Here is a 17,497-nt window from a genome sequence, read left to right as displayed (position 1 = left end):
AGCTGTACAATGTCCTTGCATTCCTTGGCTGAAACAGATTTTTTTCAGTATATCAGAAAATTATGATTTTAAGTGAGGAACAAACGGGAGCATATGAATTCTTAAGCTATGTAGATCATAGTGTAAAAACCCAAAGGAGCAATATTCACAGTTATATCATCAGAAAACATCTGTAGATGCTGAAATGTTTCTAAGTAATATTATTTTTTCTGATTTTGGCAATTGTCTTATGTAGCCATTAGAAAAGTATGTTGAAGGCAGAGTTTCACATAGCTGGGAACAGTACATAATGGCTCCACTTCTCAACCCCCCCCTAAATGCAGCAAGTCATGGAGAGGGGATAGACAAGGCTGAGACTGGAGAACAGGGAACTGAACAAGGGAAGAGAATGAGCCCTCACTGACTTGTATGGAAACCTTTTGTTCCAAGGTTTTCAGTGTTCTTGGGAAGCTGTAAATCAGGGGTCTCAAACTCAAATGACCCCGAGGGCCGCATGAGGACTAGTGCATTGGCCCGAGGGCCGCATCACTGACACGCCCCCTTGCTGCCCCTGGCCCCACCCCCAATCCACCCCTTCCATGAGGCCCCGCCCCTGCCCTGTCTCTTCTCCACCTCCTCCCCTAAGCGTGCGGCTCCCCGCTCCTCCCCCCTCCCTCCTGGAAAGTGCTAAGCGCCACCAACAGCTGTTTGGTGGCTTGGCGGCGGGGCACTTAGGCGGCGGGTCCCGGAACAGAAGGGGCCCCCCACCGCCGAAGACCGGGCTGCGCTTCGGCGGCGGCGGGTCCCTCTTTTCCCCACCCCGGCCGGTCCCGCTTCCCACCCCGGCCCCGGCCAGTCCCGCTTCCCTCCCCCGGCCCTGCCCGGCCCGGCCCAGCGGGTCTCGCTTCCTTCCCCACCCCTGCCCGGCCCGGCCCCGCGGTCTCGCTTCCCTTCCCCGGCCCGGCCCGGCCCCGCGGTCTCGCTTCCTTCACCCCGGCCCGGCCCGGCGGGTCTCGCTTCCTCCCCACCCCCCCGGCCCGGCCCGGCCCGGCGGGTCTCGCTTCCTTCCCCACGGCCCGGCCCGGCGGGTCCCGCTTCCCACCCAGGCCCGGCCCGGCCCCGGCGGCTCCGCCCCCGTACCCGAGCGCGTCTCCGGCGAGGCCTGAGCTTTGTCCCGCTCAGAGCCGCGTGGTGAGGGTGCGGGGCTGTGAGCTCCACGCCGAGCGCAGCGCTCAGCCCAGAGCTCCCAGCCCCGCCCCCTGCCCACGCGGCTCGGATCGGGGCGGGGCTCAGGCGCTCGGACGGAGACTCGGCACTCTATGCGCCGAGGCTCCAGGAGAGGGGCGGAGGCGGGAGCCTCCACTTTTCTCTTGGGGGCCCCTGCGGAGCCCGGGGCCCGGGGCAAATTGCCCCCTTTGCCCCCCCCCTCTGGGCGGCCCTGGGGAGCTCCGCGGGCCGCAGGGAAGAGCTCCGCGGGCCGCATGCGGCCCGCGGGCCGCATGTTTGAGACCCCTGCTGTAAATGATGCCAATGTAAGGAGCAGAATAACTAAATGCATTGTGAATTTTTGAATGGTTCAGTAGCCTGTTACCTTTAGGCTGAGGATATTAATTCATTCTAGGCTGGTAGAGACTGAAAGTCGTTTCAGTATGATACAGTGTGAAAGTGATGGTCCTAGAGTGGATCTCAATAGTATTTGACTTTGGCAAAAATTATTGCAATATGTAAATAAGTAATGTAAACGAAAAGCAACTTAGAATATAGACAATAAAAACAGCTGATATAGAATTTATCAAACACCTTACAATATTTTAATAAAAGGAAAGTAAAATATGTTTTGCAATGCATTTGAAAAGATTCCCTTCCTGTCACCAATTGTATGAGAGTTCTCTGACCATCTTAGGTAATGAGGTTATGTTTAGTGTAAAAGTCTTGGTGTTATTATATAAACTGTTCATTATGCAGATTTCAACTACCAGTCTCAAAGTTCAGATTTTTTCCTGTGGCTATAAAATTCTAACAGTCAAAAATACGCTGTAATTAATGGATGCTGCTGCTTTATAGTAACTTGAACTAGTAACTTTATACTAGGTGTTTTGTTCCAAATCCTGCCTACATCTGCTACTAACATTATTGGAAGTTATGAATGGATAGGAAAATGTAATTCCAAATCTGTTTAAATTCCACATTCTTCTGAGACTGTGTAATTATATTAGTCTCTTTCTGAAATAGATCCAGGGTAGCTACGTTAGTAATATGTAATATGACAAGATCAGGTTTGCCATAGTAGTTGTGGCCTTCAGAAATCTGCTGGAAAGCAGAGGGATGAAATTTAAGGGCAGGAAAGGCAAGTGTTGCTCGGGCAACAATGAATATGTAATAACACAAACGAAGAACACTAGAATTTCATTAGAAATGTACCCAAACTGGAAAGGTTAAATGTTTAAAGGAGTCATTTGTTCTAAATTACAATAAACTTATTTTCTTGTTTGTTTTTGTATTTATCTGAAAATTCACTTTGACTGGTTGAGGGGAGAAGACCAGCTGTTTGAGTTTTTAATTTATAAGCCAAATATTAGTTTGTCTGCTCTTATTAAAGATGTTTGCTTGTTGAATATCTTTCTTTCTTTTAATAAAGAATCCTATTAAGTGTGAAGCTGCTGTTGTGCAAAAAAAATCCAAATATATTTTACTATCCAGAAGAGAGCCCAGAAATGACAGATTGTTTAGACTATAGCTTATCACAACAGTTTGAGTGTTAGTCATGTGGCAGAGAGGAAAGGGTGGATACATAATCTTCCAAAAAGGCTGTTTACTTCATAAATCAGGGTTAGTTTGATTTATCTGTTGTCTTTTTTCCTGAATTGTGAAATATTTTGTGTAGTAGAACAAAAGCATAAAAAAACCCCAAGGAATGCACTTTCTAAGAACTATCTGCTACTAAGGTACCATGGACTGATAGCATTTGACTTTATGAAGGTTTCTAAATATATAAATAGGAATAAATCAAATGTAAAATAATGGCAATTATGCTAATTACCTCACTGGAAAGTGTGGTGGGAATCTGGTTCCAGTGCTTCATTAATTGCATTATACAGCAGTAACTCAAATGCAATGATTTGTCTTTTGGTTACCAAGTCTAAAGGTTTAGTATAATGTTAAATATGCTGGTATTTTGTTTCCAGGGGATGGTTGACTTTCGCTCTAGAATTTAATGAGCATATTCTGTGTTTTGTAAACCTAATTTTAAACTGGCTGTGTTGTGAAATATCAAATATCATTTGTCTTCTTTGTTTATAGAAGAGGGCTTCACCTAGGAAGGAGGCTTAATATTTTCCCTGTTTCTCCCACTGTTACAGAAGTGACACCTGAAGCAGGTTAGTGGAAAAGCAACAACAAAAACCCAAATGGAGGAAATTCTTCAAAAAATAGAGAAGTTCTCTGTCTCGTGGAAGAGAGGGGTTGGCTACTAGCTTGCTGGTTTCAAACCTGATCGTAAATTAATGTGCGGTCTAAATCTGGTCATTGGTAGGCAAGACTTCTACACAGTGTTATGGGATAATAGTTTTTGATCCTGTATCAGGACTAATGTACACTAACAGTTATGTGGTAAAGCTGACCCATTGCCACTGTTGTTGGTGTTTCTTCCATGAGCACTAAAATTCCCCTGCATTTTCTCAGTAGAAATGTATACTTGGTTTACCCTAGTTCTTAGTGGGCATTTGTCCGTATTGCAAAACCATTGCACCAGATCTTGCTCTGAAGAGGCTTGAGACTACAGTCACAGGGGAAATTGGATAGGATTGAAGTGTACTGTCAGAACTCTGAGAACCTTACTGTGACTTCCTGGATAAACTATGCCTAGTTTTACCTGGTATAGATAATCCCTCACTTGCATGAACTTCAGACACATACAGAAATCTTATTTAAATAAAAACAACAGAAAACCCGGTAGCTGTACCACTCTATTATATCAACAGATCTCACCTGTTATGCAGGGTCAGGCCTGACTTGTGCATGGATGGGATAGTCTTCAAAAAATGAAAGCTGGAGTGGGTGTATGATTTAGGGGTTAAAGCTGAGGCCTGGCTTTCCCAACTGTCATACTGTGTGACTATGGTCAAATCACTTAAGTTGTCTCTAAGTTTCCCTTTCTATAAATGGGTACAGTAATGCCTTGTAGGCAATGAATCAGAATTCACTGATTTTTGTAAAATACTCTGAATTCCTTTGGGGAAAAAAGGCACTGTTGCATTGCAAAGTGTTATAATAAAATTAAAACTAGAGGCTGTAGAAATAGTGTTGGTGATACAGTAGATGGCATTCTTCTCTGCGGATCAGTAAAGAGCCCATTTTAGGGTTTGTGGTTTTTGTTTTTAGGTTTTTTTGTTTTTTTGTTTTTTTTTTTAAGACTAGTGTTAGTTCAACTGCTTTGGCCAGCTTCTAGTTTGGGTAATGTTGTCTCCATTAATTTCTTCCTGCAGTTTCAATTGTATAGCTTATTTATTTCTTCTACTAAAATGTCACGTAGTGCCGTTTCATAGATTCTAAGGCCAAAAGGGACCATTGTGATCATCTAGTCTGATCTCATGTATATCACAGTCCATACATAGAACTCCCCCCAAATAATTCCTAGATATTTTAGAAAAACATCCAGTCTTGATTTAAAAACTGTCGGTCATGGTGGATTCACCATCACTCAGGGTAAATGGTTCAAATGGTTAGTTACTCTAACTGTTAACAATTTACACCATATTTTCAGTCTGAATTTGTCCAGTTTCAGTTTCCAGTCATTGGATCATGTTATACCTTTCTCTGCTAGATTGAAGACTCCATTATTAAATATTTGTTCCCCATATAGATACTTAGTCACTCCTTCACCTTCTGTTTGTTCAGTTGAACAGATTGAACTCTTTAGTCTATCACTAGAAGGCATGTTGTCTAATACTTTAATCCTTCTTGTGACTATTCTTTGAACCCTCTTCAATTTATCAACATTCTTCTTGAATTGTGGACACCAGTATTCGAGCAGCAGCACCCGTGTCCAATACAGAGGCAAAATAACCTCTTTGCTCCTACTTGAGATTCTACTGTTTATGCACCCTAGGATTGCATTAGCTCTTTTTGGCCCCAACATCACACTAGAAGCTTATGTTCAGCTGATTATCCACCAGTATCCTCAAATCTTTTTCAGACATAGGGCTTCCCAAGAGAGTGTTCCATATTGTCAAGCAGCTGCTGATTTTACTGAATGCAGTCACCTTTGAGCACTGTTTAACAGAATACTGCAATTATCTCCTTTAGGAATCAAATTAGTATATATGTAAGATTATTAGGTTTTTAAAACATCAGCCCATTTTTACTGTGTTGCACATTCTGATTTTATATATATTCTTTTAAATTACCCTTCCAAAAATACAGATGGCTAAATTTTGGGTTGAATCAAGCATGTTCAGGAATAATGACTGGTGTTTATAGTTGTTTTTATAAGTAACCCTTTGAACTAGCTTGTACACAGCCCTATAAAAAGCAGAACTGCAAATGTTGTTCATACTATTTAAAGACCCATATACTATTTATGTATTCCCTAATTTATAAATAGACCTTAGCACAAGTAAAACTTGAAGAAAGCAAGTGAACTTTATGGGATTTGTCATAAGATATCAACAAGGATGCCTCTTTCAGTTTTTAGCAGCATTTCCTTGTTTAATTCCCAGTAGTGTTGAGGAAAGCTATAATAGATTTCAAGCCAGAAGCCATGTTACACAACTGTACTGACTAAAACTCTCATTGCAAAACAGTTTTTTCCTTAATAGCAGGAAATACCAATAAGATATTTGATTCCTTACGTTATTTCCCCTTGTTTTCTTGTTAGTTCATATTAGTGCAGATATTGAACTAAAATGTTGTTTAAACCCACTATGAATGCAAGTTCCTTGTTTTGTGTTGAATATTTATTTTGAAATCCTGAATATTAAGTGGAAAATCAAGGGAAACCTGTTTAAAGGTTAGGAGTACTTGTGGCACCTTAAAGACTAACAAATTTATTTAAGCATGAGCTTTCGTGATAAATTTGTTAGTCTTTAAGGTGCCACAAGTACTCCTGGTTTTTTTTGCGGATACAGACTAACACGGCTGCTACTCTGAAACCTGTTTAAAGGTTGTTAAATCTGTAGAGAAAGGAGCATTTTACACTATGCTGTTTTCTGTTCCATAAAGGTAAATGTAAGGTTGTTTTGCATCCATCAGACACACCATGCTTGTAAACTTAAACTCTGGGTCGTTCTTTTAAAGAAGATTGATTAGTAGAAAATTATCAGACTATAATTACTTAAAGGATAAAGTAGAAGCAATGATTCCTTTATAATTAATGTTGTAACTCGATTTTCATTACATCTTTTTTGGGTATCCTTCTAACATCTCCAAACAAAAGAATATTTACATAAAATGGGTAACTGATGGGTATGGCTGGGGCAGGATTTTTCTGCCAAGTATGAATTAATTTGAACAAGGGTTTTCTAATTTATCACTCTCAAAATAGAAATGTTCTCAAGAGTGAAAGTCTGTGTGTGTCTGCCATTTTTGTAGCAAAGGAAAGAAAGAGAAGTTAGTTTACTGGATTCAACTAGTTGATGTGGTCCACAAGACCAAAGATTAGTTCATTAGTTTTAAACTACTAATGTTTGAAATAGTAAATGTCAGAATGGCTGTGACCTGTAAACTATGTGACTTCTGAAGACCTAAGCTTTCATTTTAGGAAACTCCAGCTTTCTTCCTTGCAAAGACAAACATAAAAATGGAAACCCATCGCAGGGGAGGCTTTTCAATGGAAAGGGATAATTTTTCCACTGAAACCAAAGTTAATTCAACAAACCATTATTAAATCGGGACACATTTTTTGAAAAAGAAGTCTGCACAGTTAGAAAATTATTGTAGGGCAGTTTGGCCTGATCTCTGCTTCCAAATACCATGCATCTTCTCGCTCTCATGTAGTGGACCGTCATCTGTTGTAGATGGGCAATGGCTTGTTTTATGTGCCTGAGAATGAAAAGAAATTAAGCAGGAAGGAATGTGTAAATGAGTAAAAACTCTGGGTCAGATGAGCACTGAATTGGCCTGCTGCAGGTTATGTAAATGTTAGACATGAAGCCAAGAGATGACTAAATGAATAGGACTCATAACATATAATGCTTTGGCCGAATTCCAAGGATGTTGGTGGGTTGAGTGAGCTATCGAGGGAATACTGTAATATTTTAGAAAGGATTGTTTAATGGAAAAGATGAATGGAGGTTTTTTTAGCACTTATGAAAGCAAAGTAAACTGTCTGAAGAAGTAATTGCCTCAAACTTAATCTTTTAAGAGTGCTTGAGAAAATGCAAAATTATAATTTTTATATATAATCTATAAAAATTTGCATATAGTATTTAATTTATATATATGTATATGTATGTATGTGTTAAATTCTCTCTCTACACACACACACACACACACACACACACACACACACACACACACTATTTTACAGCACTTCACAGTTGAGGTGGAAAGACGTGGGCCTAATTTTTCAAAAGTGACCAGTGATTTTGGGTGTCCAGCATGAGACATCTGAAAAAGTCAGACCCCTTTAAATCATGTCAAGTTGGACACCCAAAAACTCTAGTCGCTTCTGAAAATTTAGGCCATAGTCCTGGTCTCAGAGTTTACAGTGTAATCTTAGATAGCGTGATGCGATGACTGACTGAGGGATGACAAACACGGGGGGGGACAGGGTGTGGGAGAATGAGCATTATAGTGATATAAGTTACTCACATCAGTCATGTGCATGTCCTTGAGTATAGCTAATGTTTTTTTATCATTTAATATTAATGATGACAGTCTCATTTATTGTGGGCATAATGAAAGATGTGAGTTTTGAGATTATTTATGGTATATTCTATGAAAGAGGACAACATTTAAGGTAGTGAGATAAATGGGAAGTCAGGATTTCTCAGTTTTGTATGCTAGATTATTGACTCTGGCATCCAAAAATCTCAACTAGTAGAAAAGCTGGGCCACCAAACAAAATGGGCGAGGTTCATAGTAAACAATTGGGAACATTTGCAGATGTGGGCTGCCTTGCTGAATGAGAGCATAATCATGAAATACCAGGAAATCCCTTAGAGTAAACAAGGTCCTCTTGTCTTTAATAAAGAGTACATAGACCAAGTTCAGAATTTGACGAGTTAAATATAAAAACTTGTGACTAACAAAAAGCAGCCAAAAAGTGTCAAAAACAGAAACTGTCACACAATGGAAAAAGTTAATTCCTATTCTTAATATTTGGGAAAGGGGTTGAAATAACTTAGCTGCAACTTTGACAGATCAGTAGGCTAGTTTAATAGTCCTTTGAGAATTTAGTGGGCTTTCATTGCAAAAGCACACCATGAAATATGGTATTAATAGCTACAACTTAAAATAATGTATGTGTGAAAGGACCAGCCTTCATTAAGTTTGATAATCTTAAACAAAATATGCTTAAGTCAATAATTCTCTGGCAAACTGACAGGTCTGGGGTATTTTTTTTTCTTATTTAGAGTCTTCACCTTCACTCTGGGATCTGGAACTTGCTAATCAGATTGCAGCAGTAAATCAAAAGCCACCTCGGAATGGGTTTGAAGAGATGATCCAGTGGACAAAAGAGGGAAAACTGTGGGAGTTCCCTATTAATAATGAAGCGGGTAAGTGTACTGTAGCTTTTGTGGTCTCTTTATATTTGTAGAGAATTAGAGCACCAACACTAATGCTTCAGAGTTTTAATAATGTATTTCAGGTATGCCTCCACATACAATAGTTTACTAAAGTTTTTGCTCAAGTAAGCAACTTTAAACTGTCCTAAATTAGTGAAGCCTCAGATGAAGACATCCCTGGAAATTTTGCTATTAGATCCTAATCAAAACTTTAAGGAAAACAGTTTAAATATTAAAATGAGTTGGGGAAGAAGCATGATGAAGTTGTGATCATTGAACAGGTCTAGAGCTGTGGCTTGAAATTGCTTAAATCACTGGTTCTCAGTAGGATTTTGTAGCTAGAGAGTTTCTGCTACTTATATAGACACTCTAAAGCTAACAAACCAAATATAAAAAGGAAACTAACCCCACAAATCATTTACATTTTGATATAGTTTAAATGCTTTCATTGGCATTTACCCCAGATCCAACCTCCAAGAGATCACCCAGCTACATAACATACTACTTCTTACTATGGCATTTGGGTTACAGGTTGATATAATAAGCCATAAAGCCAGTGTCTTTAGTAAGATCATGGTTTTTAGTGTCTAGTGAAGTTATGGATATCTCCACTGCTACAATGTTCATCACCACAGCACAGCTTTCAAGATCCAGGGATCCTACACATGCCTAACACATGTGGTGTACATCATCCAATGCACTTCCATAGGAAAATATTAAGACAAAAACACCCTATCATCTGTGGGTGAACACTTTTCACAAAGCAATCACTCTATCTCGCCTCTCAGTCCTCATCCTCAAAGAAGACATTAAAAACCGTGGTGTTAATAAAGCACTGGATTTATGGCTTGTTAGAACAATCTGTATCCCACTAACTCCCCTTCTTCTCCTATTACTACAGGGGTATTAACTGGCCACTTCATCTTGAATGGTCCCTTAGAATATGTACTAAATACTTACACTAAACTATCTGTTCAGTCTTGTATTTAGCTGTGACACACTAAGTCCCTTTCCCAGACCTGAGGAAGAGCTCTTTGGTGCTCAAAAAGCTTGTCTCTCTCACCAGGATATATTGCCTCACCCACATTGTCACTCTAAAATCCTGGAACTGACATGGCTACAGCAACACTGCATACAACAATGTACTGAATATTACAGGCCGATTGTTCCCTTAGGCCTGTCCATTTCATAAGCAAAATCAAAGTCACAACATTGAGCCGTTCCAACAGTCTTACTGGCTGGACATAAATTATACAGTACATAAGTAACCCTCTCCTTATTTATAGAAGTATCTATATGTGAAGTTAAACAACAATAAACATATAAAGAACATCATGGAAGAGGAAATGCAGATATACAGAAAGTGTGTGAACATAGGGTTTTAATAACTGCAGAAAGTTTGGCAGTGGTCTTAAAATATTAAAGATATAACACATAACAGGTTGGTTTCTGGAGGCGATACTCCTTGAAAATCTGCCATTCTGTGTAGAGTTGTAAATTGCATAATGTGGTTGAGCTGTTTCTTAATGTTCTCATCCTGTTTTGGTGGTTTCTTAGAATTTAATCACTGCTTCTATGAGAATCGATCTGTTCTGTTGTGCACTAATCCAAATATATACTAGTCGTGTTTTTGCAATCTTATATCACTGTGGCCAGTGGCATTTCTGGTGTTGTAATGTGGCTGGAACCCTGCTGTCTGGGGGTAGTGAATTAGCAAGGAGTCTTCACATATAGTTAAGCAAGAATCTTTATTGATTTGTCCACAAAAATTAGTCATGTGGAAAATGCCAACTGAGAGCTCCAAAATTTATCATAGGACGGGTTGCAAAAATCAGGCAAATAAAGTCCATCCTATCAAAGTGCCAACTCTGTTTACAGGTCATTAATCACATCAGGTACATCAAAGTGAAATAGAAGGCTTGGGGAAACTCATAAAGTTGTGCCAAATTTGTTGTAATTCTAACAGCCTTACAGAAAAGTGGCACTCATTACCAGTTCTAATTCTAGATTTTGTATCCCTGTCTCTTCAGTAGCATTACCTTCCATCACCTAGTTCTGTACCAAGAAATAGAGGTTTCCTTTTATATACCATAAGCCTGTGGTTATACATTTTAATTTTGCTTAGGACTGTATCTGTTGTGGGAACAGATGTTTAACTTGGAGCATTATAATGGTACCCCAGTTCTTAAACTTTTAAATAAAATATAGATAGGAAAGAAAAATATGCAATTACTTTTTCAGACATCCTTCTGAAGCATCCATGTCCCTTTTTAAAATGGCTTGAGCTGTACGTCCATGCTTTGATCACATGACTTCTGAATAACTCACTGGGTAAATAGGACAAAACACATCTTGGTTCTCTCCCATATACAAGTGCCTCATTTTGGAGAACCAATACTTCTGGATCATTGGTGCTTCAAGGGTTGACACTGTTGTAGTGATAGGGTTAAAGGAAATCTTTGCAAACATGTAATTGCATCTGGCAGCTTCTATATGCATAAGTTCCATCAGTCATATGTTAGCTGTTTCAGTAATTCCCTTAAATGGTTTTGGCTCAACTAAATGCCAAACTGTGACGCTATCACATATTTCTTCTACTTCCTTCCCAAATTGCAAGTGTTCATGTTTTGGGGTTAGGAAGGAGCACTACCACTAAAGAGAAATAGAAATTATTTAATTAAAAAAAAAAAAGGTAGAAAAGGGCAAAAAATGTTGGCCAGCATTTTTAGGATCTGAAAAAGTTATTTGCCCATTTCCAAAACTCTGATTAGGTTTAATATCTATACTTGGAACTAGTGACTATATAACCCTACCAAAAGTACCCTTACACTTCTGTGGAAAGCTACTCATTTAGTGTATAGAACACAGAGGGCTTACAATGAGAACATTTTGTTTTGTGTTTTATATAGTGCTTAGCACAATGGGGTCTTCTCCCATGACTAGGGCTCATAGACACTACAATAATACAAATACATAATAAAAATAATAATAGTCACTGCCTCTCTATTTCACTATTGCATTGTTCAGATTCTTTTAATAGAAAATCAGTCAATGTCTCTCAGACTTTTGTGACCAACAGATTACAGAAATATTTTAAGGGGGACCCTAGAATCACGAACAATAACTATCAGGATTTCCTGATTCAGGAAACCACAAAATATTGGGGGAGAAAAGGAGAATTGGAACCCATTGTTGTTATAATTGGAGGATTCCTAGTATTCACAAAGTGGATTTGAGTTTCCAAGCCCAGCGGAAATATGCCTTTTAAAGCCAATATGATCAGTGAAGAAAATGTTAGCTTCTGGGAAGAGGGAAACATCTGGTTTCTCTTTCAAGGACAAGGGAGATAAAGGGGATGGGTAGCTGGTATTGATAAACACTGCACATATTACTGATGATGCAGTGTGGGAAAATAGACATCCTTTTCCAGCTTCTTTAGGAATTGCAGTGTCTGAAGGAAAAACAGGAAAGAAACCATGGTAACTTAGCAAGTATGGTGTACAAGTTGAGAGATACTTCCATGCTACAGTGCTGGGCTGCTGGAGGTATGGAAGAAGCTGACATGCCATTAATCCTTGCACTAATATGTCTGTATTATCTCACTTTCATTTTGATGATTAAGGTTATTGCCAAATATGTAATATCCTGGTTAGTATCAAAATAATTTTACATTCATTCCTGTTTTATTACCTGGAAGTATTTACCTGCAATATAGTCAATCCTTTCCGATAATGCAAAGAGAGTTTTCTTTACTACAGATATAAGAGAGAATGAATGTAAGCCTACAAAGAGTAGTACAAATTCCAGTCTTCAATATTATGTTCTACTAAGATGACATGCACCAAACTAATGTGCTAATGTACAGAGATGTTTTTTCATGATAGGTCACTCTAGTTCTAAGGGTTTTGGCTTGTAAAATAGTTAGGTGTATTTGAATCACTTAAATACTTTTAAATGTTCTCTTCTAGTGTGGGAAACTGTAATGCTTATTCACAGCTATGTGAAGGATTAATAACACTCACTCATAATAAGTGATGTGCAAGCTTCCACAAATAACTCTGCCGGTATCTCTGTTATTACGATAGTGGTCATTGGCATAAACATTTTGGGCTTAATTTTGTCAAATTGTTGGGTTTGGGGTGTAGGCAAGTATCTACTAGATCTTTAACTTAAGACCAATGGACTTGACTTCACTTTTTTTTTTTAAACTATCTTGTTCATCTATAAACAAACACTTTACTGTTCTGTAGTCTTTACAAATGTATTACAGCATTCATGATAGTTAATTTTATACCTTATCAAATAATTACATTAATTAGTGACAGGTTCTTTTATCAACTGAAGAGGGGAAAAAAATCTCTGTGCAGTCACAGACCCTAGTCTGTCTTGATTTCTGGATTGGTAATATGGCCAAATCTCATGGTATTTCTGAGACAATCCCTTTTTTCTATACATATTTGAGTTTGTAGTCCTCAAGATCTTACACCAGGGGTCGGCAACCTTTCAGAAGTGCTGTGCCGAGTCTTCATTTATTCACTCTCATTTAAGGTGTCGCGTGCCAGTAATGCATTTTAACGTTTTTAGAAGGTCTCTTTCTATAAGTCTATAATATATAACTAAACTATTGTTGTATGTAAAGTAAATAAAGTGTTTAAAATGTTTAAGAAGCTTCATTTAAAATGAAATTAAAATGCAGAGCCTCCCCGACCGGTGGCCAAACCCAGGCAGTGTGAGTGCCACTGAAAATCAGCTCGTGTGCTGTCTTCGGCACCCGTGCCATAGGTTGTCTACCCCGTCTTACACTTTGATTTGTGTGTCCTTTGAACACCAGTGTCAAAATACAGAGCAGAAACCAGTGAAATCCACTAGAAAGAGGCCTGAAATCACTACTAGATTGATCTGAGGTATTTTTGGTGAAAGGTCTGTAACAAACCACTGTGCCACCTAGCTGTGAGACGGAATGCTTTTTAATGTAATATTTTTGCATTCATCACTGCTAAAGGTAACATCTGACAAAACTTGCAAAATCTTACAATTGTGTGTACCTCGATCTATTCGTATTTTTATGATTGCAAAAGTCTGGAAAGGGTTAAAAGAAGTGTTTAAAAACATTCCCTGTTTCAAATTTAATAGTAAAATACCTAAAATTGTGAAATATAATGAACATACACCTCTACCTCAATATAACACTACCCAATATAACGTGAATTCGGATATAATGCGGTAAAGCAGTGCTGGGGGGTGCGGGGGCTGGGCTGTGCACTCTGGTGGATCAAAGCAAATTTGATATAACGTGATTTCACCTACAACGCGGTAAGACTTTTTTTTGGCTCCTGAGGACAGTGTTATATCGAGGTAAAGGTGTATAAGCATGGAACACATTCAAATAACAAATACTTTCGAAGGTAGGCTTGTTCAGTTTGTACTACCTTGTTTTTTCCTTTAAACCATTTTGCAAAGTTATGCAACCAGTATATTTCTTATTACAAGTAAATACTCAATTCAGTCTTTAAAAAATATTGCTAGCAGCCCAGCTTTCATAGCCCATAACAAACCAGCATTTGCATGTAATTGAAGAAAACAGGGTTTTTTGATAAGGAAATGGATTTCAGAGTCAGGCTTCAATGGCATTACCAAATATGAAGTATAGGTAAAAATTGCCCTCTTAAAGAGAAACACAATATGAAAATAAAGAGTTGTGGATGTTGACATGACATCTGTGCACTGAAATCTCTCTTATTTGGGGAGGACAGGGGTCGAAGTGTGTGTTGGACCTCACCACAGTCCCCTTCCATTCCACTGCAGGGTTGGTTTTTTTTGTTGTTTTTTTGGGTACAACACTGAACTATTAATTCTACCAACTAGAAGGAGTTTACATGCAAGACTTAGTGAACACACACAAGACAAACTGAAACTATGATATAACAGTGTTTTGCAATTCACCTTATAGGTATTGAAGATGATGTTGAATTTCATGAACATATCTTTCTGGATAAATACCTAGAAGACTTTCCCAAGCAAGGACCTATTCGCCACTTCATGGAACTAGTGACCTGCGGGCTTTCCAAGAACCCATATCTAAGTGTTAAACAAAAAGCTGAGCATATTGAATGGTTCCGGGATTACTTCCAGGAAAAGGAGGAACTTCTTAAGGAGATTGATGATCATGAGAAAGAAACAGACCTTAGTCTTGAAAAGAAGAGTTTATCAAAGTAACAAGTGATCACTTTAAAAAAACTCATTGTGTCAGTGCATAGTAAAACATTGTAAACACCTGATTTGAAAGATGTAATTGTATGAACTTTTTAAAAAAAAACAAACTAAAATTTGCCACTCTTCTCTTAGTTTGTATACACAAAATGGAGAGAATGGTCTGCAGCTCATAGACTGTACATAACAAAAATGTCATTAATTCTGCAGTACAAATTCCCTGATTCACCATTTAATTCATTTTAAGCCTATCCAAAACAACCAGTAAGTAGATTTCTCAGAATGGTCTTTATTTTACTGGTTTCTGCTGTATGGTCACAGAATCTAGAGATGAAAAAAGGCCAGTAATGTCGTTGACTCCACCCCCTGCCAATTCAGGATTGTTTCCTGTTGCATATTAATATTTTGTGTGGTTTATTTTTAAATATGCTAATTGCTGGTGGGTGATTCCACTGTTTCCCTTGAGAGACTGTGTTCCGTGGCCTAATCTGGTTTACCATCAAGAAGTGGTTTTATTTTTTTAACCTTCTTTCCTCTCCAGAATTCCCTCCCTTCTGCTCTCTGCAGCACTTTATTATATTAAAATATTTTACATAAATCATGGTAATGTACATGTGGCATATTGTCAAACAGCCTCTCCTGCACTCTGCCCTTTATCACAGGGTTACTTCTAAAATCCCAAACCCGAGCAGCTTCAAACACCTGTCACTAAAAAATAAAAATCAATCAGCCTGCCACAAAAATGCCCTGGAACATGTCATTTAATCCCCACAATTATACTGGATCAGAGCAGGCAATATTCAATCCTACTCCAGTATCTGGATTAAGTTCTGTTTATCTCCTGGCCTGCAGGGTTTGAAATGGGAGGTTCAGATCTTATCAAGAGGCATAGAGTTCTATTACTTTCTTGTTTTATAACTTTGTCTTCTGCTCTGTTGTACTATATTCTGTGGTGCTCAGATGTTCATGAAATAAGTTCCATGTTTTCTCTTAGATGATCCACGTTTGCACAGTGCTCCAAATCTGTTAAGCATGTTTTATGTATTTCTTGCCTCTCATATGGCCTTCTATTATCCTTTATTCTGCCCAGGCTCTATTTGATGCTCTCTAGGCTACATTTGTCTGCTTTTCTAGCATATTTACAGTCTGATAGATTGTGCACTCTCTCACGCCTCTCCCCCACATCACTGTAGGAGCTGTTGGAACTGGAGGTCCTAACTTGTTCTCTATATAGTCTGTTGGCTAGTATTTCAGATACTTATTACTCCTGAAAGCCATGATACAGGAAGCAATAAATCATGCAATGGAGGCAAAACATCAGCTTTGTCATTGTGCAAATCAAATTACCTTGTGCCTAATCACTTCTTTTTTGTTTTTACTCAGTCACAAAAGTGCAAATGAAAGAGTCTGATCACATCTGCCTTTGAAATCAGAATTTTATTTGACATCCTGTTATCTTGTAGGGTATAGGTAAGCCTGGTTTCTTTTTTCTTACTTTTTCTGCATGCTGGCTCTCTTTTGAAGGGAAGTGGCTTTTAAATAGGAGTAGTGAGAGAAGAAAGGTTCAAGTTCTGCAGAAATCTTCAGAGACTTCCCGCTCTTGCAGCGATACCAAGCGGTATCTTTGGTGGTAGGTTTGTTTAATTTTCAGCTCAGTGCCCAGGTGTGTTTCAGGTTTACAACTACTGTACCTTGCAGACTTTCACCTAGCCAGCGATGCATGGAGCTGTTCTATGAGAGAGGCCCAAAAGAAAACTTATTACTGCTTAAATAATTCATATTGGATTTTTTCCCCAAAAACTTGACAAAGTGACTGCAGCTACAGTAGCTTTTATTTCACTTAGAAATAATTTCTTCTGTCTTGAGTCTATCTTGACCTGCATTTTAATATGGAAGGCAGGAAATTTTCATGGTCAATTTTAATTCTGAGGGGTTAGATGGTTTAGTTGTGTATGAGAGTACTTAATCACCAGGTGTTACGTTATGGGAACTAGACGAATGTTATCTCTTAGAAAAGGTATAATAGGAGCGTAGCACTTTGAGGAACTCTCAGTGGGAGCTGCAAGGTTTCAGCACCTTTGAAAATCAAGCTGCGGCTATTTCAGAAGTTTAAATACAGTTTTGTAGTCCAACTGTAGGAAACTAGGTTGGAAAATATTGGTCTAGGTATGTATGTATGTAAGCCGATTGGGGACGTTCAGAGGAAATCAGGATAGTGCCAGTGGTGACGCTTTTGAGTGTTTGTATGTGGAGCTACATCTCGTACCCAATGGAGTGTTCAGAATCGATGCTCCCAGATTCTTAACTTACAGACATAAAAACTCTTTTGCAACTTAAAATACAGAGTTTGAAATGGTAGTCGTCATACTTGGATAAAACCACCTTTTTTATATTGATTTTATTAGTCCTATCACAACAATAATCTTTAAACAATGTATTAGTTTGCGGGTGTGACATAGTCATGATTTTTTTTTCAGTGATTAAGTGGTGTATAGATTTATTTCTGAATAGATTTCACAAGTCTATAGGCTCTATGTGGAAAGTAGAATACCATTAATTATTTGCCATAGTGTTACGTTTTC

The 17,497-nt window shown here is 38.6% G+C and overlaps 1 protein-coding gene across 1 annotated transcript in view; it reads left to right on the top strand.

Annotated features, from left to right (window-relative positions):
• Positions 1 to 15,516, top strand: part of MRPS31 (mitochondrial ribosomal protein S31) — a 30,076-nt gene extending 14,560 nt beyond the window's left edge. Inside the window, exons 6-8 of the mRNA XM_039535029.1 lie at positions 3,280 to 3,356; positions 8,553 to 8,696; positions 14,656 to 15,516. Coding sequence (XP_039390963.1) covers positions 3,280 to 3,356; positions 8,553 to 8,696; positions 14,656 to 14,921 — 487 coding nt within the window. The 3' untranslated portion in view covers positions 14,922 to 15,516. The remainder of the gene's footprint in view (positions 1 to 3,279; positions 3,357 to 8,552; positions 8,697 to 14,655) is intronic.
• Positions 15,517 to 17,497: the final 1,981 nt, after the last annotated feature.

This window comes from Mauremys reevesii, linkage group 1 (assembly GCF_016161935.1).
Source record: "Mauremys reevesii isolate NIE-2019 linkage group 1, ASM1616193v1, whole genome shotgun sequence".
Classification (NCBI taxonomy): domain Eukaryota; kingdom Metazoa; phylum Chordata; order Testudines; family Geoemydidae; genus Mauremys; species Mauremys reevesii.
The sequence above is the reverse complement of the archived record's forward strand: the minus strand, read 5'-3'. Positions and strand labels throughout refer to the sequence as shown.